The sequence below is a fragment of the Myotis nattereri genome, assembly GCF_964212035.1.
Source record: "Myotis nattereri genome assembly, chromosome: 19".
In the NCBI taxonomy this organism is placed as follows: Eukaryota; Metazoa; Chordata; class Mammalia; order Chiroptera; family Vespertilionidae; genus Myotis; species Myotis nattereri.
In genome coordinates, this window is record NC_138095.1 from 23,200,384 (window position 1) to 23,224,087 (window position 23,704).

General features: G+C 53.7%; 2 protein-coding genes across 4 annotated transcripts; one reads left to right on the forward strand and one right to left on the reverse strand.

The window, feature by feature from the left end:
• Nucleotides 1-243: 243 nt before the first annotated feature.
• Nucleotides 244-13,462, forward strand: SRRD (SRR1 domain containing; the record flags this gene model as incomplete). 3 transcript variants are annotated; one of them, XR_013997219.1, is made up of 9 exons in its annotated part: nt 244-428; nt 6,282-6,322; nt 8,081-8,340; nt 8,434-8,532; nt 10,566-10,720; nt 11,142-11,187; nt 11,314-11,545; nt 11,626-12,105; nt 12,941-13,448. XR_013997219.1 is itself a non-coding variant. In XM_081113477.1 (8 exons), exons 1-8 carry the CDS (start codon nt 268-270, stop codon nt 13,016-13,018), a joined length of 1,023 nt encoding a protein of 340 aa, XP_080969603.1. In that variant the 5' UTR covers nt 244-267. The 3 variants fall into 3 exon arrangements, 2 of the variants coding, with proteins under 2 accessions (XP_080969603.1, XP_080969602.1); XM_081113477.1 differs by lacking the exon at nt 11,626-12,105 and having other exon boundaries at nt 11,314-11,496; nt 12,941-13,462; XM_081113476.1 differs by lacking the exon at nt 12,941-13,448 and having other exon boundaries at nt 11,314-11,721.
• TFIP11 (tuftelin interacting protein 11) lies at nt 11,740-23,343 on the reverse strand. Its single transcript, XM_081113475.1, has 13 exons — nt 23,267-23,343; nt 21,415-21,632; nt 20,927-21,080; nt 20,268-20,424; nt 18,627-18,754; nt 16,856-17,008; nt 15,605-16,132; nt 15,403-15,509; nt 14,641-14,809; nt 14,062-14,305; nt 13,585-13,727; nt 12,989-13,154; nt 11,740-12,146 (listed from the first exon to the last, which is right to left on the reverse strand). The coding sequence occupies exons 2-13, from the start codon at nt 21,621-21,623 to the stop codon at nt 11,791-11,793; spliced, it is 2,514 nt and encodes an 837-aa protein (XP_080969601.1). The 5' UTR covers nt 21,624-21,632; nt 23,267-23,343; the 3' UTR covers nt 11,740-11,790.
• Between the last annotated feature and the right edge of the window lie 361 nt (nt 23,344-23,704).

The window sequence follows — 23,704 nt, forward strand, 5'->3', positions numbered from 1 at the left end:
CCTCCCCTCGGCGCCCCCGCGCTGCCCACCCGCCAGAAGGGCCAGGCAGCCCGAAGATCGGGGCTCGGGGTTCGGGATACGCAGTGCGGGCGGCCGCGGGGCGCCAGCGAACCCCCGACCTCCCCACCCCCCGTACCTATGCGCGCGGCAGAAAGGCCCCAGGATCACGCGCCGCCAGCACCTCCCGCCCCCTACAGGTCCCCGCGGCGCTGGCGCGCGGAGATGACGTAACCCGGGAGCGCCGCGCGTCCGTGACGTCAGAGGCCCATGGCGGCGGCAGCGCTGGAGCCCTGGCGGGCCGCGGCTCCGCGGAGAAGGCGCTCAGCGGCTCGGCGTCCGCGGACGAGGCCGGCGGTGGCGGCCGGAGACCCGGAGGCGGATCCCGAGGTGGACGACGGAGTCGTGCTTCGTCGCGTCCGGGAGGCCAGGTGAGTGGCGGGTCTGAACCTCCGCGCCGAGCCGCGGTCTCGCCAGGTGTCAAGCGGGAGTAAGTGCAGCCCTTGAGGAGGCTGTTTGTGAGGGGTTAGCGGAGGCCAAGAGCCCCTCCCGGGCCGGATCGCAGTGAGCGCTCTGATGGCAGTCACCGCGGGTCACCCTGGGCAGCTGTGTCACGTCTGTGCCTCCGTTTGCTCATCTGGGAGGTGGGCGTGAAGAGTTACCGCTAGAGCGGCGGTTCTCAACCTGTGGGTCGCGACCCCTTTGGGGGTCGAACTTTCCTTTCACAGGGGTCGCCTAAGACCATCGGAAAACACATCTATAATTACATATTGTTTTTGTGATTCATCACCATGCTTTATGTTCAATTTGTAACAATGAAAATACATCCTGCCTATCAGATATTTACATGACGATTTATAACAGTAGCAACATGACAGTGATGAAGTAGCAACGAAAATGATTTTATGGTTGGGGGTCACCACAACATGAGGAACTGTATTAAAGGGTCGCGGCGTTAGGGAGGTTGAGAACCACTGCTCTAGAGGCTTGTTTTGAGGGTTCGGTGGGTTAGTAAATGGAAGCCGTTTGGAACGGTGCCTCCACACTCGGCGTGGTGAACGCAGCACCAGTGTTTGTGGTGTCACTGTTACGCTGATAGTGGTTATTGTTGGCTGTTGTTGGCTGTTGTTGGCTATTGTTGGTTATTGTTGGCTATTGTTGGCTATTGTTGGCTATTGTTGGTTATTGTTGGCTATTGTTGGCTATTGTTGGCTATTGCTGGTTATTGTTGGCTATTGTTGGTGTTGCTAATGCCTGGGAAGCAACACGAGCACACGATTGTGATTTTCATGATGATCATCATCAGGTAATTGAGCTGCTTTGTGCCTGGCACTCGGTTAAGCATTTTACAATTTGAACATCTCGGCCACCGGGATCCTGGGGGCGGCTGGTCTTACGGAGACATAGGTAATGCGTGGAACCAAATTACAACCCCAGGGCTTTGCAACTCCAAACCCTGTGCCTCAGAGCGCCCCACTGTTCTGGTTTCCCCTATCCCCACCCCACGCCTCGCTCTCTACCTCAGGTAGCACTTAGCATAGTGCCCAATAGAGGAAACACCCGGTAAACATCGCCTGCTTCTGTTCTTTTGTATTTTTGCCTTTTTCGTTTGTGGTCCTTTACGGGCTCAGTAAATAACAGCTTTCGTTAGCATTGCCTTCGATAACAGCTGCAGGATCATCACAACTGAAAGAAATTAGACTCATTTCACCTGCTCCCCTCCCCCAGATTTAGGGTCAGGAGGCGGTGGTGACTCAGGTTCCCACTGAAGAGAAAGAAGTGGGCTGAGCAGCTATGGAGCCTGAGAGAGAAAGCCGCAGTGCCCGGGCAGGTGGCTGGGTGGGTGGGAGGGTCATCGTACAGCAAAACGGCTGCGGGTTCAATTCCCAGCCAGGCTCCTAGCTAGGTTGCAGATTGGGTCTACGGGAGGCAGCTGGTCACTGTTTCTCTCCTTCTCTAAAAAAAAAAAAAAAAAAAAAAATCAATAAAAAGTAAATCTCAGGTAAGGGTTTTGTTTACAAAGCAGCAGTGACTGTTTCTAGGATCTGAGGAAGTGGATGGAATGAGTGTGCCTAGGGGTTTGGAGATCGCTTAAGGCAGTTTGCATATCCCCCCCCCCCCAGCTCCCTGCCTCCACCTGCACCCCAGGTACAGTGCACTCCCTCCCCTGATGGAGAGGAGCCCCTCACTGAGCTGTTCCCCTGTGCGTGCGAGCTCCCCTTTGCCTTGTGACGAACACAAGGGCAGTCTCTGGACAGGTGTTTTTTCAATTCTGTCTGTTCTCTGAGCCCCCTGAACAGTGGCTTATGGCCTGTCAGTTCAAATCCAACTCATTGTTTTTAACACTTTTTTCCTTGTGATGAGAACCTTTAAAATCTCCCTTATCCATTTTCCAGTGTGCAGTGCAGTATGAACCAAGTCATGCTGTGCTTACCTCTCCATCACATTTATTTTGTAACTGGAAGTTTTTACCTTTTCACCCTCTTCACCTGTTTCACACCCACCCCAACCCCCACCCTCCTCCTGCCTCTGGCAGCCACCAGTCTGTTCTCTCTCTCTCTGAGCTCAGTGTTTTTTGTATAGTGGGGCCTTGACTTACAAGTTTAATTCGTTCCAAGACAGAGCTCGTTAAGGAGCTCGTTAACTCAAATTACTCTATCAACTCAATGCAAAAAAATCCAGCGAGAGACAGCTGGTATCTCAAAAAACTAGTTAGTCGGGACACTCGTAAGTCAAGGCCCCACTGTATTTGTTTTTTAGATTCCACATATATGTGAAATCAAACAGTATGATTTTCTCTGTATGACTCACTTACTTAGCGTAATACCCTCAGAGAACATCCACGTTGTCACAGATGGCAAGATTTTATTCTTTTTTTATGGCCACATTTTATTTTTTTGCCACATCTTGATCCATTTTCCATCAAGGGACACGTATGTAGGTTGTTTTCAGATTTTAGCTGTTGTAAGCAATGCTGCAGTGAGCGTGGGGGTGCAGATGTCTTTTTGAATGAGTGTTTTTGCTTTTTTTGGATAAATACCCAGAAGTGGGCTTGCTGGATCGTGTGATAGTTCTATTTTCAATTGTGTGAGAAACCTCCGTAGTGTTGCACATTGTCACCGCACCAGTTTGCATTCCCACCAACAGTGGGCACGAGTTCCCTTTCCTCCATATCCTTGCTAACTAACACTAGTTATTTCTTGTCTTATTCTAACGGGTGTGAGGTGGTATCTCATTGTGGTTTTGATTTGCATTTGACTAATGATGTTGAGCATGTTTTCACGTACCCGTTGGCCATTTGTATGTCTTTGGGAAAATGTTCAGATACTCTGTATTTTTGTTAAGTTGTATGAAGTCTTTATATATGTTGGATCTTAATAAGTATAATTTGCAAATATCTTCTCCCATTCGTTGCTGCCTTTTTGTTTTGTGGATGGGTTTGTGGTTTTTTTGTTTGTTTTTTGTTGTGCAGAAGCTTTTTTTTTTTAATATATTTTATTGATTTTTTACAGAGAGGAAGAGAGAGAGATAGAGAGTTAGAAACATCGATGAGAGAGAAACATCGATCAGCTGCCTCCTGCACACTCCCCACTGGAGATGTGCCCACAACCAAGGTACATGCCCTTGACCGGAATCGAACCTGGGACCTTTCAGTCCACAGGCTGACGCTCTATCCACTGAGCCAAACCGGTTACGGCAGTGCAGAAGCTTTTTAGTTTGATGTAGTCCCATTTGTTAATTTCTTTTTCTTTTACTTTGCCTTTGGAGTCAAATTCACAAAAAAGACCTCAGACCAATGTCCAGAAACTGGTGTCAATGTTTTCTTCTATGTATTTTAGTATTTTAGTTTTTTCGGGTTCTGTATTCAAATCTTTAGTTCATTTTGAGTTCATTTTTGTGTATGGTGTAAGATAGTGGCCTAGTTTCATTTTTTTTTGCATATGGTTGTCCAGTTTTATCACCAGCATTTATTGAAAAGACTTTCTTCATTGTATAGTCTTGGCTCCTTTGTGATAAATTAGTGCCCATATGTGGGTGGGTTTGTTTCTAGGCTCTCAGTTCTGTTCCATTAGTCTATATGTTTATTTTTCTGCCAATACCATACTGTTTTGAGTATCTAGCTTTGTAGTATAGTTTCAGATCGGGGAGTGTGATACCTTTGGCTTTGTATCTTTTTCTCAGGATTGCTTTGTCTTTTTGGTTTCTTTTGTGGCTCCATGCAAATGTAAGGATTATTTATTTTATTTCTCTGAAAAATGCCATTGGAATTTTGATGGGATTATCTTGGATCTGCAGATTGCCTTTGGTAATATAGACATTTTAACAATGTTAATTCTTCCAATCTGTGAACATGCAATACCTTTCCATCTCTCTGCATCTTCAGTTTCTTTTCACAGCGTCTTACGGTTTTCAGTGTACAGATCCTTTACCTTCTTTGTTAAGTTTATTTCTTGGTACTTTATTCTTTTTGTTGCGATTACAAGTGGAATTGTTTTCTTCGTTTCTCTTTCTGATATGTCATTGTTAGTATACAGAAACTAACAGATTTTTGCATATTTTTGTATCCTGCAACTTTACTGAGTTCGTGTATTAGTTTTTTGGTGGCGTCTTTAGGATTTTATATATAAATATCATGTCGTCTGCGAATAGTGATAGTTTTAATTCCAATTTGGATGCCTTTTATTTATTTATTTTTTTCTTGCCTAATTGCTAAGACTTTCAGTACTGTGTTGAAAAACATTGGGCATCCTGGCCTTACTCCTTATCTTAGAGGAAAAGCTTTGAGTTTTTCTTTATTGAGTACGATGCTTGGTGGGGGGTTGTCATATGTAGCCGTATTATGTTAAGATGCTTTCCTTCCATAGCCATTTTTATTGAGTTTTCAATCATAATTCATGTTGTGCCTTGTCAGATGATTTTTCTACACCTGTAGAGATCGTCATATGATTTGTTTTATGTCTTATTAGTGTGGTGTATCAGGTTCATTGATTTTTGGATGCCGAACCATCATTGCATCCCTGGCATGAATTCCACTTGGACATGGTGTGTGACCCTTTTGATGTATTGTTGTACTTGATTTACTAGTATTTCATTTAGGATTTTTGCATATACAGGATGTTCTTTAAAGACATTGGCCTGTAATTGTGTGTGTGTGTTTTGACCTTGCCTGGTTCTAGTATCAGGGTAATGCTGCCTCATAAAATAAGTTAGGAAGCACTCCCTCTTCCGTTTTTTGGGAAAAAGTTTGAGGAGAGGTATTCAATCTTCTTTGCATGTTCGATAGACTTCACCAGCGAAGCCAGCTGATCCTGGAATTTTGTTTGTTGCCAGGTGTTTGAATTCTGTTTCAAGTTCTTTACGAGTGATCGGTTTGTTCAGGTTTTCCAGTTTTTCATGATTCAGTTTAGGAAGGCTGTATGCTTTACAAATCTGTTCATTTCTTATAGTTGGTTCAGTTTGTTGGCATGTAATTGTTGGTAGTAGTCTCTTTGATGCTTTGTATTTCTGTGGTGTGTTTTAATATCTCTGGGTGTATTTCATTTACTTAGGCTCTCATCCAGTGGTTCTCAACCTTCCGGCCCTTTAAATACAGTTCCTCATGTTGTGACCCAGCCATAAAATTATTTTCGTTGCTACTTCATAACTGTCATGTTGCTACTGTGATGAATCGTCATGTAAATATCTGATATGCAGGATGGTCTTAGGCGACCCCTGTGAAAGGGTCGTTCGACCGCCAAAGGGGTCGCGACCCACAGGTTGAGAACCACTGCTCTAATCTTTATTTCCTTCCTTTACTAACTTCGGCCTAGCTTTTCCTTCTATTTCTAGTTCCTGGAGATGTAAAGTGAGGTTGTTTATTTGAGACTTCTCCTTACCCCAAACATTTATTTAATGCGTACTCTGTAAAAGCACGTTGTTAATAAGTAAAGAAAATGTCTTTATGCTCTAGCTGGTTTGGCTCAGTGGGTAGTGTCAGCCTGCGGACTGAAGGGTCCCGGGTTTGATTCCCAGTCAGGGCACATGCCCGGGTTGCGGGCTCGATCCCCAGTGTGGGGCCTCCTCCAGGAAGCCCTCTGTGCTGCTCGCTCTGAGCCCCAGCAGTACGTGCTCTGGCTCTGCCACGTTCACCGTGTCTCCTCCTCCTGTCACTCAGGGTGGGCTCTGCGTCTGAGGGCGCTCCATCCTGCTCCCCACATCCAGTTTATGGACAGGACGGGGGGCGGGGGTCACTGTCAGGGCCGCCCTGAGGAGAATGGGGATGACCTCGCCGTTTTTCTCAACAGGGAAGACCTGCGCGTTTCTGACTTCTGGAGCTCAGCGCTGGGTGAGTACCTCGCCAAGGCTGGGGGTGGGGGGGCCTGAATATGGGCAGAGAAAGGAATCCCACCCTCATTTGATGACATTTTGCTTAAGGGTGGTGTACATGTGGGTTCTAATTCCGACTTCCGCCTTACAGCTGCGTGTTTTTGGCTCTTAACTAACTGACCCTAAGTTTCATCTGTGAAATGGAGATGATATGCCTGGCCTGGGGGTAATTTCGCCTCTTAGTGAGGCTGTCCAGGTGCTTAGAATGGCGCTTGCCTGCTGCTCAGGGGTCAGTGACCGTGAGCTGTGATTATCATTGTTGCTGAGGTTGGTTATCCTGCCCTTTTTCCGTGAGATACAATGTGGATATTCCCCCCCCCCCCCCCCGCGGTTATACTCTCTTCCTAAACATTATGTGTGGGAACATAAACAATACATGGAGTGGACCTAACAGTAGTCGTACAGTAGTTACCGTTCTTATTGAGGGGCATTTGCTTTGTTTCCTTTGTGTTTTAATGATAAGTTTGCAATGAGCACCTTTCTGCATTGAGCTTTTACCAAGTTTGTTGATGTTCTTGGGATATATTCCCAGAAAGGAAATTAGTCAGTGAAAGGCAGTGACCAACTCGATATCCACTGTCTGGCGGTTTTCCAAAAAGCTTTTCCCACTTCTTTCACAGCAAGGACTGAAAGGGCCAGTTTTTCATGCGACCTTTCCTTCTTGTGGGAATGGCTAGCTTGTTGCTTGTTGTTTTGTTTTGCATCCAGATTTGTGCAAATAAATTCAGTACCAGAATCATAAAGGAGAGACCAGAGCACCCACCTCCATATGAGGTTTAAAGAGAGTAGTTGTGTGTTTTTTTTTTAGCCCTAACTGGTTTGGCTCAGTGGATAGAGCATCCGCCTGCGGACTGAAGTGTCCCAGGTTCGATTCCGGTCAAGGGCATATACCTTGGTTGTGGGCAAATCCCCAGTAGGGGGCGTGCAGGAGGCAGCTGATCGATGTTTCTCTCTCATTGGTTTCTAACTCTCTGCCCCTCTCCCTCCTCTCTGTAAAAAATCAATAAAATATATTTTTAAAAAAATAGAGTAGTTTTTGTTAGACTCCAGAAGCCCCAGCCTACCTTTGTTTAAAAATATGTTTTTATTGCTCTTTAGAGAGAGAGGAAGTGAGAGGGATCGAGAAATAGAAACATCGATGAGAGAGAAACATCCTCGATAGGATGCCTCCAGTACAGCCCCTACTGGGGATCGAGCCTGCAACCCCAGCATGTCCCTGGCTGGGAATCGAACCAGTGACCTCTTGGTTCATGGGTTGCTGCCCAATCACTGAACCACACTTTTTTTACACATTAAATATTCTTACTCCGGCCGTTTATAGTGTGATATTAAGAGCTCTGCTCCTCGTTCTTTGTTATAATAAAAAAAAGCTGGAATTTCAAGGCATAACCTGAGTTTACCAGGGACCTCCTGTTAAACTAGAATGAGTTTGCATTAGTATGTTAGATAGAAACCGCGCCCGTACATGCAAACGATTGCTTCACAAGCCCTTCTCTGAGGTGGTGGCTGCGGGGGTCCGGGGACCCGGACAGCCAGCCTGTCAGCTCCGGGGGACACGGTGGCGCGTCCCAGGATGCTGGGAGCGGAGCAGCAGCCCCTCTCTGAGGAGGTGACCCTGCTGCCGCCGTGCTCCTTGCTCCCTGGCCTGTGGGCTGCTCTGGCGGCTGATGGGGTGCACAGGGTCACTCTGACTGTACGTGGGGGCCCGCTCTTTCAGAAACCATCAGCACATGCCTTAAGAAACATCTGGAACAGCTGGATGCCCCTGTGGGGGCTCTTTCGGAAGCCATTGGAAGCCTGCACCTAGACTCCTCACCAGGTGACTCGGGGGCGGCTCCGGGCTCCGTCCCGGCAGAGACCCCGGTCCCGGGGACCGGCGGCTGGCAGTGTGTGTGCTACGGCGTTGGGAGCTTTGCCACCTGCGCCATCGCTAGAAGCCAGCTCGCCTTCTTGCTTCTCTTCCTGGAAAAGTGCCAGGTACATTCTGGACTCTCTTTACCACCCCTCTCCTGGTCTTGCCCACGGCGTGCACACAGGCATGAGGTGGCGATAACTCCCTCCCTCCTGCAGATTCCCAGAAGTCACTGCTGGGTGTATGACCCTCTGTTTAGCCAACTGGAAATTGCAGTCCTTACCACCCTGGGGGTGACTGTCCTCGGTGAGAACGAGGTGAGTGGCTTAGGAAAGGGGAGCGTGGAGCGAGGGGGACTGCTGACCCGCGGAGCCCAGGCTCTGACCCGTGATGCGATTTTTTTTTTTTGAAACGGCAGCCCCGCCTCTCTGTTGCTTTCCCGGTGCCTGTGCGTGTGACTGGTTACCCACGCTCTGACTGTTGTGCCCATCAGAGAAAAGTAAATTAATTACACAAATGGCGTGAACCAGAACGTTAGGTTCATAAAATTTTCACGAGTGTGTGTCCAGGAATTATGCTAGATTGGTACTTACTGTTGTTATTGAAATATTAAAAGGACACACAATCTCAGTGCCTCAAATGTGGGTTTTCTGGTTGGACTTGACCCTATTCCCAGGGAGGCAATAAAAGGGGACAGAACGGCTCCCCTCTTTGGAGCTGTAGTCAGCCATTCCCACGGCACCTGGCTGAGCTGTGGATGAAGCTTCTGTCCCCCCCGGCACCCCCTAAAATCGTTGGGGTTCCAAAGTTCTTTAGGCCTGGAAAAAGGAAATTTCCCACTCGAGGCGAATACCTCTGAGTTTTGTTTTGTATTGTCTTGGGGGTTATAAAATAATCATTTGATTCCTCTGTTTTGAGAAACTGCCATCTCATTGCTTACGATGAAAATGAGGCCCAGAACAGCAAGACTGACTGTAATTCCAGTTTTTAATTTTCTATGGACGGACTTGACAAACTGGAGACCCTGCAGCAGGATTACCCAAATTGTAGTGTCAAGATTTTAGCTGTACCAGAAGCCTTTATGTGCTACACATAATTTGTATAAAGTTTTATATGTACAAATTGGGTACATAAACAGTTCTCCATTTTTCTAAGGGAATGCAATCAATGTAGCATCGTGAATAAATATAACTTTTATAATCAAAAAAAAGAAAAAAAGAAAATGAGGCCCAGCTGAAACAAGGACTCGTTTGCCGATGTTGGCAAGCTCCTAGAACACGGCCAATTAATACAGATCAGCTTTTCTGAGTGCCTGCTCTGCTGGGCAAGGAGCTCTGGGAGGCCGCGACAAACAGGAGCCAGACCCTGTCTTCAGGGAGCCCCCGGCCACATCAAGGCATGCGGCCTGCAGACAAGTAAATGAAGAGTCAGACAGGCAGGCAGACCCGCGTGCTAGGAACTGAGATCGGAAGGAGACCCGCTCTCTTTGGGGGATGGAGGGAGCTTCCTGGGTCTTGAGCTGGGATTTGCGGGTCAGCCAGGAGTTTGCTGGGGGACAGGCCCAGGGCTGCAGCCAGGAGTTTGCTGGGGGACAGGCCCAGGGCTGCAGCCAGGAGTTTGCTGGGGGACAGGCCCAGGGCTGCAGCCAGGAGTTTGCTGGGGGACAGGCCCAGGGCTGCAGCCAGGAGTTTGCTGGGGGAACAGGGTTAGGGCTGCAGGCAGGAGTTTGCTGGGGGACAGGCTCAGGACTGCAGGCAGCCTGTGCAGAGCTGGCCGTTCAGGAACCGCTGCCCGTTAGGAACAGAAGGGAAGCTGCAAGGAGAGTGGAGAGGAGGCCCAGAGGTAGCAGGGGCCAGACAGCAAGCGGCCGGCCTTGTGTTTCCTGCCAGGAGTTTGGCTGTGGAGCAGTAGCTCTCAAGAGGGGGCATCAGAAAAGGGTGCAGTTGGATAGGGACCTGCAGAAAGTGACCCAGGAAACACGGGACCACCAGACAGCATGGGGGACAGTCACTGTTGCCACCCTCACACCCCTGCTCTCATGGGCCCAAGAGGCCCTGTTGTTGAGCCAGAGGCTCTGTTCGTGGGACACACATTGTTAACTTCATTCTTCCGTTCGCTTTCCTCTCAGCTCATTTTTTCCTGAGCTGTGTTACTGTAACTGACATACAGCATTTTAAGTTTAAGGTGCACAATGTGACACCCGTATACTGCAAGCTGATGACACAATAAGGTTAGCTAACACCTCCATCACTTAACCACGTTTGTGTGTGTGAGGATCCTCAGCTTGTTAGTCTGTCCTGGCCTCTCCCTCACGTGTTGGAAGTGGTTACATCTGGGCGTGTTCACCCAGGAAGGAAAGCGGAGTGTGCGTGGCGAGCCCACCGTCTTTTACATGCTGCACTGCGGGACGGCCCTGTACAACAACCTTCTGTGGAGCAACTGGTCCCCTGACGCCCTTTCCAAGATGGTCATCATCGGGAACAGCTTCAGAGGCCTGGAGGAAAGGTAAGCCGAGGTCCGCCAGGCCCCGGGGCGGCCGTCCTCAGAGTGACCCGCAAGCAGAACACGTGTCCATGGCTGGTCCTCGGAAAAGGACCAAGAAACTGGACGGAGGGCCAGAGAAGCTGTCACCGAGTCAAGCTGTGAAGCAAGCGAAGGAGTCTTTGCCAGGAGCCCCTCCCTTCCCTCAGGCTGGCAGGATTTAACGGGGGGGGTGGTGGGGGGGTGGTGGGCCAGGGAGCCACTGGGTTTCTACGTCACCCTCCTGTTCCCTTGAGGATGTTCACATTTCCTGCGGGATACTTTCTCTACACCCGTTTCTACATTCTTACCATATTTAAGTCACCTTGCCTTGCTGTATGCCTTCAGCTGGATAAAACCACTCTCGTACTGCCTAATCCTGCTTTAAAAACCTTTTTATTTATAGGTTGTTGACAAGGATTCTGCAGAAAAACTATGCCTATGTTGCAAAGGTACCTGTCTGAGGGGCGGGATGGGGACGGGTGTGAGTCCGCCACCGGGGAGTCTGCCCTTACACATGCAGGCGGGGCTCACTGTGCCTATCGAGGTACATGCTTGACTTGGAATTTTCTGCTCAGGTTTTAGAAGGACTGGAGGAGCAGGCGTTTCCCCAGACAGCACAGTACTCGGACGTGTTTAATGACACCTCTGTGCACTGGTTCCCAGTCCAGAAGCTGAAGCAGCTCCCCACGGACACGTGGGCATCTCGGGAAGAGCCAGATTACCGGGACTGCGAGGACCTCGAGATCATCAGGAACCAGGCAGGTGCCTCAGCTACCGGCCCAACTGGCTGTGATGTAGGAAGTGCTGGCCATGGCGGGGCTGTGGGGACTCTGTCCTCCCAGGACCAGTTCCGGAGAGAACAGGAAGCCCTCAGCCTGGCTCTCGAGGGGAGAGGAGATGTGCTGTGGAAGGACTTGGTGTCCCTCACATCCCTTATCGCCCTTCCTCGGGGGCCTGGCTGGTGGGGAGAACCTACTGAATAGAGAAGTGACTCTTTCAAAGATGGTTCAAAAGATTTAGTCAGACATGTGTGCAGCTGCCCCGGCCACCGCCTACTTGGCCATGTCGATCAGGCTCTGCAGGGAGGTGGGCACCCAGGTCTTCTCGCCCTGGACGAACACCACCCCCCGGTCGATGTAGATGACGATGCGGCCGAAGGTGTAGAGCTGCTTCCCTTCGTGTCGCTTCCCGATGACCGGCATGAAGACGATGTTGTGCTCCTCGGCCTTGGTCTCAATGAGGTCCTTAAAGTTCATGGGCACGGAGCTGGCGGCCACGCCGATGCCCCTCTGGGCCATGTTCTCGGCCTCCCGCCGCTCCTGCATGGCCTCGTACTGGAAGTCCTTCCTCCGCTCCGTGTGGGTGAGGTAGGCGATGTTTTCTCGTGCCCCGGGCTGCATGTAGGCACCTGGGAGACAGGGCAGGGGGTGAGGAGAGGCGTCCGATACGCACAGAATCTAGGCTGTGATGGGGCTGAAGTCTGGATATACCCCAGGCACCATCTCTGTAAACCTCCTGTTCCTCACTGAGCGGCAGCTGTGCCTCAGACACAAAACACTAAGAGATGGCCCAGCACCTGCACACCTGGCTGCGATCACGTAAGAACTGGGCTGGAGATTTCTGGCAAATTCCTAGTGGCCAGATTCCGTTCCCATCTTGCCTGGGAGTTTTCACTCCACACTGCCAAAGAGGGGCTCACCTAGACTGAGCAATAGGGGAATAGATACTAAATGAACAGTCAGCTGCCCACTTCTGGCACAGCAGACACCTACCGAGTGCTGTCTACACCACTCCCAGTAACAACCCCTCTAGGTTTTTAGTAAAACCTACAAGGCAGGTGTTGTTACTGTTTTACAGGTAAAGAATATGGTCTTAGACAGCGGCTGCCACCAGTGGCCCACAAGGTCCAAGAGATTGGCAACCGCTGGTCTAAGAGTCAGACTGAGCCCTGACTACGCTGTGAGCTTACACTTAAGTAGCACACCCAATGCTGGCTGAGCAGGCGCACGAATGAAACTTAAAAGGCACACAGCACAGCGGGTATGAAGGTAGGCCCTGGAGGTAGACCCAGTGTGAATCTGCTTAAATCTGTCTCCATTCAGAGAGAGGCGCCCCTCCCGGTCGCAGGAGAGCTGGAGGGTGAGTTACACTGTAGTCAGCCCCCAGGGACCTGAAGATTCTGTCTGTCTCTTACATGCGCAGAAACATGGAGCCCACGGCCAGGACATCCCTCACAGAACCCCCACTCACCGACGTTGGAGGACACCGCCCTGTTCATGATGTCCAGCGCCTCGTTGAACTTGTCCTTGATGGACGGGTGCGCCAGCACTTGGTCTGAGAACATGGACTTCCAGCCCAGGTACCACTTGGTGATCTCCTCGTAATTGGGGCTGTTACTGAGCCAGGAGCACAGCACCTGCCAGAAACGAACAAGTAAGAAACTTGCATCCAAAGTGGCAACAAATGGGAGCCAAACATCTAAAGGGGCCCTTCGCTGTTACTCCTGGTCCTACAGGCCGGTGCCGCTGCTGGGGCTGAAAGCCAGGCCCTCAGGAGTGTGGGCTGTGGAGGCAGCTTGTTAGCTCAGGGCCTTGCAGGTAAACTGAGCTCCGCCTCCTGTGCGGACAGCAGGGATGCCAGTCCCTGCCCCAGATATGCAAATAAAGTGCTCAGAGCGCCTGGCACCCGGTCATAAATGGCGGGCACTGGTAGTGCTTCACTCGTTCCTGTCTGGCCGTGTAGCTCATTTTTGTTTCGCAGTCACAGTACTGCCATCCAACAGCCACCCAAGAATTAAGCGAACCTCCCCTGCCTCCCCCCACCCCCAGCAAAGCAAAACAAGGCACCTGAAGCCACTTGGGGAAGAAGTGCTTTTCCAGGAGCCCCACCAGGCTGGAGACGGAGATCATCCCTTCCCAGTCGATGACCCAGTAGAAGGCATCCATGTGCTGCTGGTGGGGGTTGATGACCAGCTCCCCGAGGCACATGCCTGCAAGGGAAAGAAAGCCAGGCTCTGAGGGGCTAGTGTGTGGTTGGCCTTTAAAGGTCATTTTCTTCTCTAGCCCAGAATCAAATCCCATGACAATTCCAGGACGCCGATGGCTATCCTGTTGCCAGAAGCCTAGACCAGTCTGACATGGTCACCACAGCCTTAAGGGCTCATTTATATTCAGCCTCAGCGCACAGAGCAGCACCTCTGTTACGGTGAGAGGCCCAGGTGCTAATGCGGCTCCAAGGCCTTGTTCTGAGAAGCACAACCACTAAACTGGCCCAGAGAAACCAAGGCCAAAGCCACTGGCCTGGATGCTTCCCCACGTCCTTACCCAGCTTGGGCACAATGTTCTTGACCATGAAGGCCTCCCAGGAGCCTGGGGTGAAGACGTCTTTCCAGGGCTGGAGGATGAGCTTGGCAGAGGAGTCGCTGGGGTGCCACTTCTGCAGGGCGCTGGACAGCTTGCTGCGGATGGGGGAGTAGAGCGGCTCCAGGTGTGCCTGCATGAGGGGCAGCCACGGGTGGATCCAGGAGTGGATGGGCACGGTGTCCGTGAGTGGGTTCCAGTTCTCCACCTGCAGGAGGAATGGGGGAAATAGCGACTGTGGGGGATCATGGCGAGGATGCCAGGTGCTCTCTTGGCCAAGGTCCAGCCCTTTGCGCGTGTGTGGGACACATTTGGTACTAAGGCAGCCAAATAAAAATATTCCCAAGCAACTGTATTACAGCTCAGAAATGGCAGCTTTCACTCTAAGAAACCAAGTTAATTCCCTGTTAATGGGGCTGTGGGGAGACACGTGCTGCTACAATGGCTGGAGATACCGGGGCAGCTGTGCTGACAGTTCTGTTAACAGCAGGTGCTCTAGCAGCACTGGCTCCCCATGAGGGCTTTCCCGGGCTCCGGGCCTACCTCCTTCTGCAGCTTGGGGAAGACGAGCTGGTCCAGGATGTTGTCCAGCACCCACACGGGGATGATGTGCACCCAGCTATCCAGGAAGTCCACCATGGGCTCACAGTTCCGGGGTTGCCACTGGGTGACGATATTTCGAACAAAAGGCATCCAGACTTCCCATATTAGCCTGTGAGAGAGACAGAGCAGGTTGCTAACGGCGCCGTCTGGCTCACGGTGTGCAAGGTGCACCACACCCACTTCTCTGGAGTAAGAAAGGGCAGCGGCATGGACATCGGGCAGAGAACCGCCAGGCCGGGCCCCACCTGCGCCTGCCGCCTCTCTCCTGGCTGCCCGCCCAGCCTCGGGACCTTATTGGCAGCACCTACTGGCAGGGTTGCTGCAGGGTCACACGGGCTCATGGCCCCACACACAGCCCCTTGCAAGATGTGAGCTTTTCCGCCCAGAGCTCTGCACAGCAGACACCTCTCTCTCTCTGGATACAGATTAAATGTCCCCCTGAGCCTCTGCCTCAAACCTCCCCCCAGAGGCATACACCTTCCTTATCCTCTGCCATTTCGTTCTATCCACTATCTGCCTTTTCCAGTTGCCATAGGAACTGTAAGGCTGGCTGCTTTACTCCCAGGGTCAGCCTGGCACACGCGTGACCCTCAGTAGACACTCGACAAGTGTCAGATGAAGTAATGAATGAGGACCGGCGCTCCCCCCCCTCCCCCCCCCCCAGCAGGTAGCAGCCTGTCCCGTCCGCCGCCGCCGGCTGACCTGTGAAAGGCGTCTGCCGAGAGGTCCTGGCCGCCGTGCGACAGGAGCTGGTCGTTCTCCAGGAGGCTCTTCCACTTGGAGATGATCTCGGTGCCGTAGGTGCAGTCCTGGGGGGAGGAGAGCAGCTGAGAGCCTGCCTCTGGCAGCTCCCCGCCGTCCCCCTCTCCCAACAGTGTCGGGGCCGACTTCCCCGACCACTCACTTTGAGGGGGTCCCACTCCTTGAAGTACTCCTTCATGAGCGGGTAGACGATGGCCACGGCCAGGTCCACGCGGTCGGACATGCGGTACTCCTCGTAGTACTTGTCCTGCAGGGTCTCGAAGATGCGGGCGCACTCATCCAGGGTGAGCGGGTGGCTGCAGCCGGGCTGCATGCGCCGCTCGCACTCCTCCACCAGCTCCAGGACTTTGCTGAGGTTGGAGATGGCCCGCTCCTCGTGGTCCAGCACCTCCGACATCTTCTCCAGCTCGTGCGAGAGGTTCACCACCATGTCCCGCTCGTACTGCAGCTGCCGGTCGTTCTGGATGATCTCCTGCTCCGTGAGGTCGATGAGCAGCTGCAGGTTGTGCTCCAGCTCCGGCAGCGCGAAGCCCGGGGCCTTGGCCTCCTTGCCGGACAGTGGCAGCTGCTGGGACTGCGGCGGCAGCCCGTCGTCGGGGATGTTGTGCTTGTGGCTGATCTGGCTGTAGCTGTAGTAGACCTTCTGCTCCCGGCCCGTCATGTCTATGACCTTGGAGAGGACAGAGGGACAGGTTAGCACTTGCCACTGCTGCCTATGGAACAGACACAAGGCCGAAGACGCGCTGCGAGGGGAAAGGTGTAGAGCCCGCTATTGAGCACAGCTGTGGGGCAGTGGGCCTGTGCCGCCGAGCTGCGAGGGGAGGTGACGTGTAAAATGCCATCTGTTCTCAAAAGGACATTCATTGCTGCTCTGCCCCGAGGGCTGCACCCTAACCTGAACCCTCCCCGGTGTTAAGAGCCTTAAAGACCAGCCTGCTCTTTACCGGATTGCACTCTGAGAATTTATCCTTAAAAATGAAACAAAGACACGGCTTTAGGTGCACACAGCTTGTCTAAAAGCCAGGAAACGGCTACAGGTCCAGCAGTAAGGGGACCAGTCACAGCACAGCCGTCTCTGCACTGTGCACGCAGTGAAGACGCCACACGGAGTCTAACCCTTCACTGCCGTGAGCTTCAGCAGAGGCGGGTGTGCGGCTCACACACGGACCCCATGGGAGTGCCGGGCACACGGCAGGAACCAGGTGACTTACTGACCGTGTCGTGTGAGCACAGGGAAGGGACAGGCTGCTATCCAGCGAGAAAAGCAGGATGAACAAAACCAAACCCGGCCGGGAGCCCGAAGGGGCCTCGGGAGCCCCGGCGCTGGCCTCTGGCTGTGGCGTCCTTCTTGTTCCCAGCGCCCCAGCCTGGCCCGGAGTCCGAGGCCACGTACCTTGACCTGCGAAAGCTCCTTCTGGGGAGCCGTGAGATTCTTGCTGGTCCTGCCCTTGGCCTTCAGCTCCTCCACCGTCTTGTAGGAGTACTTGGGCTTCTTCTTGCTCCCGCTGGGGTCCTTCCTCCACTGGCTCAGCTCCTTCTGAAACTCCTTAACCAGAGGGTGCGTCCGTCACACCAGAAGGCCCCCTTCTGACCGCAGGTGGGGGCCCCTCCCTTCGACCTTCCCAAGGTCATGCTAGGATTGTGCCTGTGTGACACTAAACCTTAATGATACTCGACACCCGCTCCCCCTCTTACAAATAATGGGGTTCAGAAGGCAGGTACACTGGAAAGAGAAACAAAAATAAAGACGTTTCCTGATCGTCTAGGATGGCAGGCACTGCTGGTTCTAAGTCTGCCTCACGTAAAACGTAGAAAACAGCATCAGGGACTTAAGTACACAGACCCTGGTTCTAACCAAGTGCAGGCAAACCACTGGCCCCTCGGCTTCGGGCAAAGCCTCTCACAGCAGGGTCTGCGGAGCCTGGAGGAAGGTGTACAGGACAGGCGGGAGCTTGGTCTGAGGGTCGTGGAGTCCGGCCCCAGCAGTGGGCTGTGTTTGTCACTTGTTTTTCTCACGGTGTTAGTTTAAGACTTGTAGCCGGCAGGCATGGCTCAGTGGTTGAGCATCCACCCATGACCCAGGAGGTCACAGTTTGATTCCCGGTCAGGGCACATGCCTGGGTGTGTGGGGGGGCTCCATACCAGTGTGGGGTGTGCAGGAGGCAGCCGATCAATGATTCTCTCTCATCACTGATGTTTCTCTCTCTCTCTCTCTCTCTCTCTCTCTCTCTCTCCCTTCCTCCCTGAAATCAATAAAAATGTATTTTAAAAAGAGTGATAATTTTTTTCTCAAAAAGATAATAATCTGGACATCTACTTTGGGGAAATCAGAAAAATCAGGCAACGCTGAGCCCACATTCCAATAATCGCCTAGAGCTGAGTTGACACTACCTTCTATACGGGCTATGCCCTGGCCTGTCTGCCTCAGGCCCCGCCACACACCTGCTCACCTACATCACTGACGCCGCATGCCTGGCACCTGTTAGCGTCTAAGTCTCAGACCTCCTGGCTCAGGCGTCAGCCCACTATCGAGAAGGAGAGGGCCAATGACAAGAATAATGACGTGTGTCTTGGTGGCATCCTGCCCCCCCCATAAATGCAGAGGAGGAAAAAGTAACTTATCCATCAAGAGAGCTGGCCCCTTCTGTCGCTGAAGCAAAGTGATGCCCAGCTGACAGGTGCCCCTGCTACACATGGGAGAAGACCCCAGCACCTGACGTGGCTTTGAGGCGTGCAGCGTGGGCCTCCCACCGCCATGCACGCCCCTCCCTTCCTGCTCTGTGTGCTACCATCCTGCACGCCTCCCGAGGTCTCCACTGTCAGGCTCTGAGCTGCTCCGACCTCTGGCCTCCTGACTCCTGCGGCTGAGGCCCTCCCTCTGCCAGGTGTTACCTGAAATGTCTTCCTCCCAAGAGGTCTGCCCTGACCCCATTTATGTCAAGCCCACCACCTCCCCCGGCCCATCTGATCTTCTCCCTTGGCCCTTAGCAGGTGCTGCTCTTTCTAACCCTGCCGCCGGTGACTGTTCACCGACTGTCCACAGGCTCTAAGCCACTGGTCACAGCCACCCACCCTCCAGCCTGGCCTGTGACGGGGCAATCGCCACCTGAAGACGGACAGCGAATGAGCGAACGCACCCACCCCGCCTCCAGACTTCCCGTTACCTCTTCCGCTTCCTCCTCCGAGTCCACCACAGGGAAGTCCTGCAGGGACTGGGTGGTCCGCTCGGAGCCGTACGCTCCCACGGCGCCTTTTCCTTTCCGCTGTTTGGCTTCGATTGGCGTGATGATACCTGACGAGTTTAAGGAAAAGGGAGAGGCTCCAGGTCACAGCAGTTCTTGTCTCTGAATCCGCCACTCGTGATGTCACGTCTTGGGCCTCACGCCCACGAGCACGGGGCCCCGGGAGGAGAGCTTGTCTCTGTCCCTCACCCCCGCCCACGTCCTGTGGCTGGACCCTGAGCTGCCACAGACCAGGGCTGCGTGAGGCATTTAGGTCCCACGCACAGACCTCCATCTCCACCCGCATCCATTTCGTAGTGGATGCGGGGAGAGAACAATTCATTTGTAACTGGGAACTCGGCACACAATTCTCTGCTCGATCGGAAGCCCTCAGCATGGAAAGTGCAGTGATTCAGGTGACACCGTATGGCGAGTCCGCCTGAACAGGTGCAGCTGCATTGGAGAGCCACCTACTTGACATTCAGACCAACTGTGCTTCGCTTGTTTTATAATGTGTGTAAGCCTTGGAATGAAATGTTCTAATAACAGAGTTTCTAACCAAGACCCCAGCATTTCAATACAGATTTCCCCTCCCCCCAAGCTCTCCCCCGCCTCCCACTTCCAGTGAGTGCTGTTGAAATCTCAATGAGAACATCCCCCTCTCTTTCCTGGCCACCATCTCTAGCGTCCCTTTGTGGACTTCTCATAAGCTAATGTTTTCACACATAACCTGGATTTAACTGTCACCCTCACTCAGGGAGTGGAATGTGAATGAATGACAGATATTACTACCAACTCCAGGCGGTGGTGCCCCTGGCAGAGGCGCCAGGCCCAGGGAAGCCGTCTGCAGGAAGAAGGCACCGGCGTGGCTGGTGGCCCTGGGACTGAGGTGAGGATGTGTGCGGGGAGCTGTGTCCCCCGCATGTGTCTGAGGCCGGGTGGGGGGAAGGACAGGAGGCAGAGCGCCTGGGAGGATGGAGGGGGCGAACGCAGGGCTTGCTCAGCCCAGCTTGCAGCTGCGTGGCTCCTGCTATTCAGCCACACACGGCTTTACGGGTTTCCCCGAGGACGAACGGCCGCCTCTGCAGAGCTGAGATGCCCGTGAGCAGGGACCACTGACTCTCAAGCTTTCAGGGCCCAGGAGAGTCAATGAAAACGAGTCAAATGGGGCTGGGGGAGGGGAGGGGAGGGGAGGGAAGGGCAGAGACTGCCTCCAGGAGCAGCCAGGGGCAGGGTCCCGGGCAGCTAGGATTCAGCTGAACCCATCACTGCAGGCAGGTCTAGAATTTCAGGAGCGAGGGTCTCCCTTTTAAATACTGGCAACAAAGTCCTCTTTTTTTTTTAAGAAAAAATGAGGCCAAGAAGCCTGTTTTCAGCCCGTGAGCTTGCTGCCTGTTTCAGACCCTCCCCCTCCTCCTGCTGAAACCAGTGTCTTATTAGGTCTGTAGCACCAGGCAGCGTAGGAGACAGTCTGTCTTGTGCTGGCCCAGGCTGAGGAGTTCAGATACTTTCCAAGGAGCAAAGCAGACACTCTCCCCTCCTCGGCCCCGGCCCCTTGCACAAGAGGCCCTCCACGGCCCATACCTTGCGCGTTCTTGCCGAGGCCCCTCCCAGGGACGTAGCCCATCTTCTGCAGGAGCTTCTGCCCGATTCCCTTCGTGTGTCTCTCCCAGCTGCCAAAGTCCATGAACGACTTGGTTCCTCCTGCAAAGCCTTTCTGGCTGGGTTTAAAATTGCCACCCTGCAAAGCAACAGCAGAGCTCAGGTGATGGAAAATCTAAGCAAGCAAGCTCGACTGGTGGGAAAATGGCCTGGCGGTCGCAGGCACCATGGCAGGTCACACAGACCGAATGTGTCTGATGTGGAGAGAGACTGCACAGCACACTGCAACCTGGAAGCAACCGGACTCCAGCTGGGCCCCCACCCGCGAGGAGGGGCTTAGGCTGCAGTGACCTCCCGAGGACACTGCTAAGGCCACAGTCCTTCCATAAAGATGCTACTGTTCTTTTGCCCTGGCTGGTGCGGCTCAGTGGGTAGAGCGTCAGCCTGCAGACGGAAGGGTCCCAGGTTCGATTCTGGTCAAGAGCACAAGCCCGGGTTGCAGGCATGATCCCCAGGAGGGGGCGTGCAGGAGGCAGTCGATCAATGATTCTCTCTCGTCATTAATGTTTCTATCTCCCCCACTCCCTTCCTCCCTGAAATCAATAAAAGCACATTTAAAAAGAAAAGAAAAAAGATGTTACCGTTTTTAACTTCTTTGGCCCGAAATCCTTAGGAAATTCTTCCTGCTTAACAGGCTTCTCTTCATCGTCAGAATCTTCCAGCTCCGCCTCCTCCGCCGCCGCTTTCTTGAGGCCGGCGCTGATGAAGTTGACGGGCGCGGAGTAGTCTCGGGCCCTGCAGGCAGACACAACGCCCCGAGTGGGAACCCTAAATCAGTTACAAACTCCCACATGTGAGCTGCTGACTCACGCCTGTCTCCACCCACTGGGGTCTGGGCCGCTAGCACCAGGCCCTACATAACCGCTCAGTAACACTGACCAGTGGTTAGCGCCGCGGAAGGACAGCACTGGAGCCTCTAGAGGAAAACAGCCTCCCTAGCTGATGTCCTGGCTAAGGGACTCGGCAAGGCCAGGAGAGAAGTATAGTCAGTGGGGTAGCTCCCAAGGCCCCTCTGTCTACCCCAGCCCCTTCCCTAAAGCAGAAGGAAGCAGCCCCTGGCAGCCCGCACCGTTTGCCTCCGAAGCTGGGCCTCTCTTCATCCGAGTCGCGCTCTGCCCACACCCCGTAGGTGGCCTCTTCCTTGGTCTGCCAGTGCCGCTGCCGGTTGGGGTTGAACTCATTCTGCAGATCCCAGTCAGTGATCTCAAAGTTCTCCCTCTCGTCGTCGTCGTCGTCCATGTGGCCTTCCCCGTCCCGGTACAAGTGGGACAGCGACATGGCCAGTCACTGAGGGAACATGAAAGAGGCGCAGTCGGTGATCGGTTCTGAGCATCAGTGCAAGACTTCCTGTGAGTTCCTCTTCCTGCCTGCCTTCCCAACTCCCTGCAAACTCCCAGGTCCCTCTGTCACCGTGACAAGCTAAGCAAGCAGGCAGTACAGTCGCACTTTAGACCTTAGCCGGTGTGGCTCAGTGGATAGGCCTGCGGACTGAAGGGTCCTGGGTTCAATTCCGCTCAAGGGCACAAGCCTGGGTTTCAAACTCCATCCCCAGTGGGGGGGCGTGCAGGAGGCAGCCAATCAATGATTCTCTCTCATCATTGATGTTTCTATCTCTCAGTCCCTCACCCTTCCTCTCTGAAGTCGATAAAAATATATTAAAAAAAAAAAAACCCCACACACAAAACAACCGTGTTTCAGGAAGCAATGGGCACTAAGACAGGTGGTGCAAAAGGCTCGTCCCAAGAGCCTGTGATTCCAAACCATGTAATTCCTTGTCCCAGTCAGTGTCATAAAACATCCCCCACAAAAATAACCACGCTGTTCTGTAAGTGACGGCTCAGAAGGTGTGCAGACAGCACCCCTACTCCACATTTACGTCGGAGGGAGTTCTCTCTGGACCCTGGCGCCCCCAGGAAGCGACTTCTTTAGAATGTGCTTTCTGAAGCGCACCACTTGTTGAGACCCCAAGACTCCGTTCTCCCCAAACACCAACCGACCCGCGGAGCTGGAAGGCAGCTGCGAGTGGGAGCACAAGCTTAACAGTCCAGCATCTCCCGCCTGGAATACAAAACTGGCTCCCGGCAGCGGGCGATGAGCTTCAGCTGCCTCTTACACCATCAACCACCGCCCGCGCCCCGGAGGGGCCTGAAAGGCGCGCCCAGGAGCTGCTCCTTGGAAAACTTCACTCCGAGTAAGCGCTCAAGGGGAGCAGCTGTTCCCGGGTCCCATGATTGCCACTGGCATCGTCAGAGTCGGAGTGAGCCTAACGAGGACGAGGAACCAGGCCGCCCGCGTTCAAATCCCCCCTCTCCCAGGCACTGTCCAGCGAGGGGCGCCCCTCGGTGACCACGGGCCGCACGGCAGTCCGTAACTGGACGCTTGTCCGCCGGCGGCCTCAGCGACAGGGAGCCGGGGCTTCCCAGGCGGCGCCCACCAGCCCCGCTCTCTTAGGAAGTTTTCCCTGCTCCTTCGACTCCCTCTGGGCGCTTCCGCATCCGACCCACCCGCGCGCAAACGAGGAAAATGCCCCGCGGAGCCCCAGGGCCGTGGGCACCGGGCCTGGTAACGACCGCAGGGTTGCCACGCGTTGGGAGGGCGCTCGGCTCGGGCTCAGCACCGGCAGGACGCTTCGGGCCGAGCACCCAGCGTCAGCCTCGAGGCGCTCCCCCAGGTCGGCGCGGGCGACTCCGAGCGCCGGGCAGGAAACTGAGGCCGAGGCGCGGGCGTCTCTCCCCGCCGTCCCGGCTGCGCCGTGTGGCTTCGGGCCCCAAGCCGACCCCGCGGTGACCCGAGGGCCCGCCCCTCTCGGCCTCGGCCGAGCCTCTGCGAAACGGAAGCGGGGCCGAGGCTGCCTCCCTCCCGGGCACTGACACCCGCTCTCCTGGGAGTCCCCGTCCCTTCCGCCCCCCAGCGCGACTCACCTCCTACGAGCTCAACGTCCCAAACACAAACTCCCACTGCGAGCGAGAAGCGCGTTTCCGGAAGTCGGTACCCGAATTCCGGAAGTGCAGGGACCGGCGCACAGGAAATGACATCAGAGAGCGGAAGCGGCGCGCTGGTTGCCATGGCAGCAAGAAAGCCTGGAGCGGCCGTGGCTCAGAGCGGCAGGGCCGAGATGCTAGAAAGCAGGCGCAGATTCTCAGGGTCCCACGTGGCTGGGGCAGGGGTGATGCCCCGGCCAGGTCGCCTCCCTGCCGCGCCTGCCTCGTGGCGACGCCCAGCCTGTGATAAATGGGATGGACGTCGCCGAGCCTCCTTGGTGGCTCTTCTGCCCGCCTCACCTTCTAAATCTGTGAAACGGGGATGTAGGACTCGTTCATAGGATACTAGTGAGGAATTGTGAGACTTCAAGGCGGGCG

Coding starts and splice junctions, on each gene's coding strand:
- TFIP11 (XM_081113475.1), bottom strand. CDS start 21,623: ATGTCGCTGTCCCACTTGTACCGGGACGGGGAAGGCCACATGGACGAC. Junction 18,755..20,267: donor CCTCGGCAAGAACGCGCAAG/GTATGGGCCGTG, acceptor TAAACTCGTCAG/GTATCATCACGCCAATCGAA. Junction 14,810..15,402: donor TCGGCAGACGCCTTTCACAG/GTCAGCCGGCGG, acceptor TCTCTCTCACAG/GCTAATATGGGAAGTCTGGA.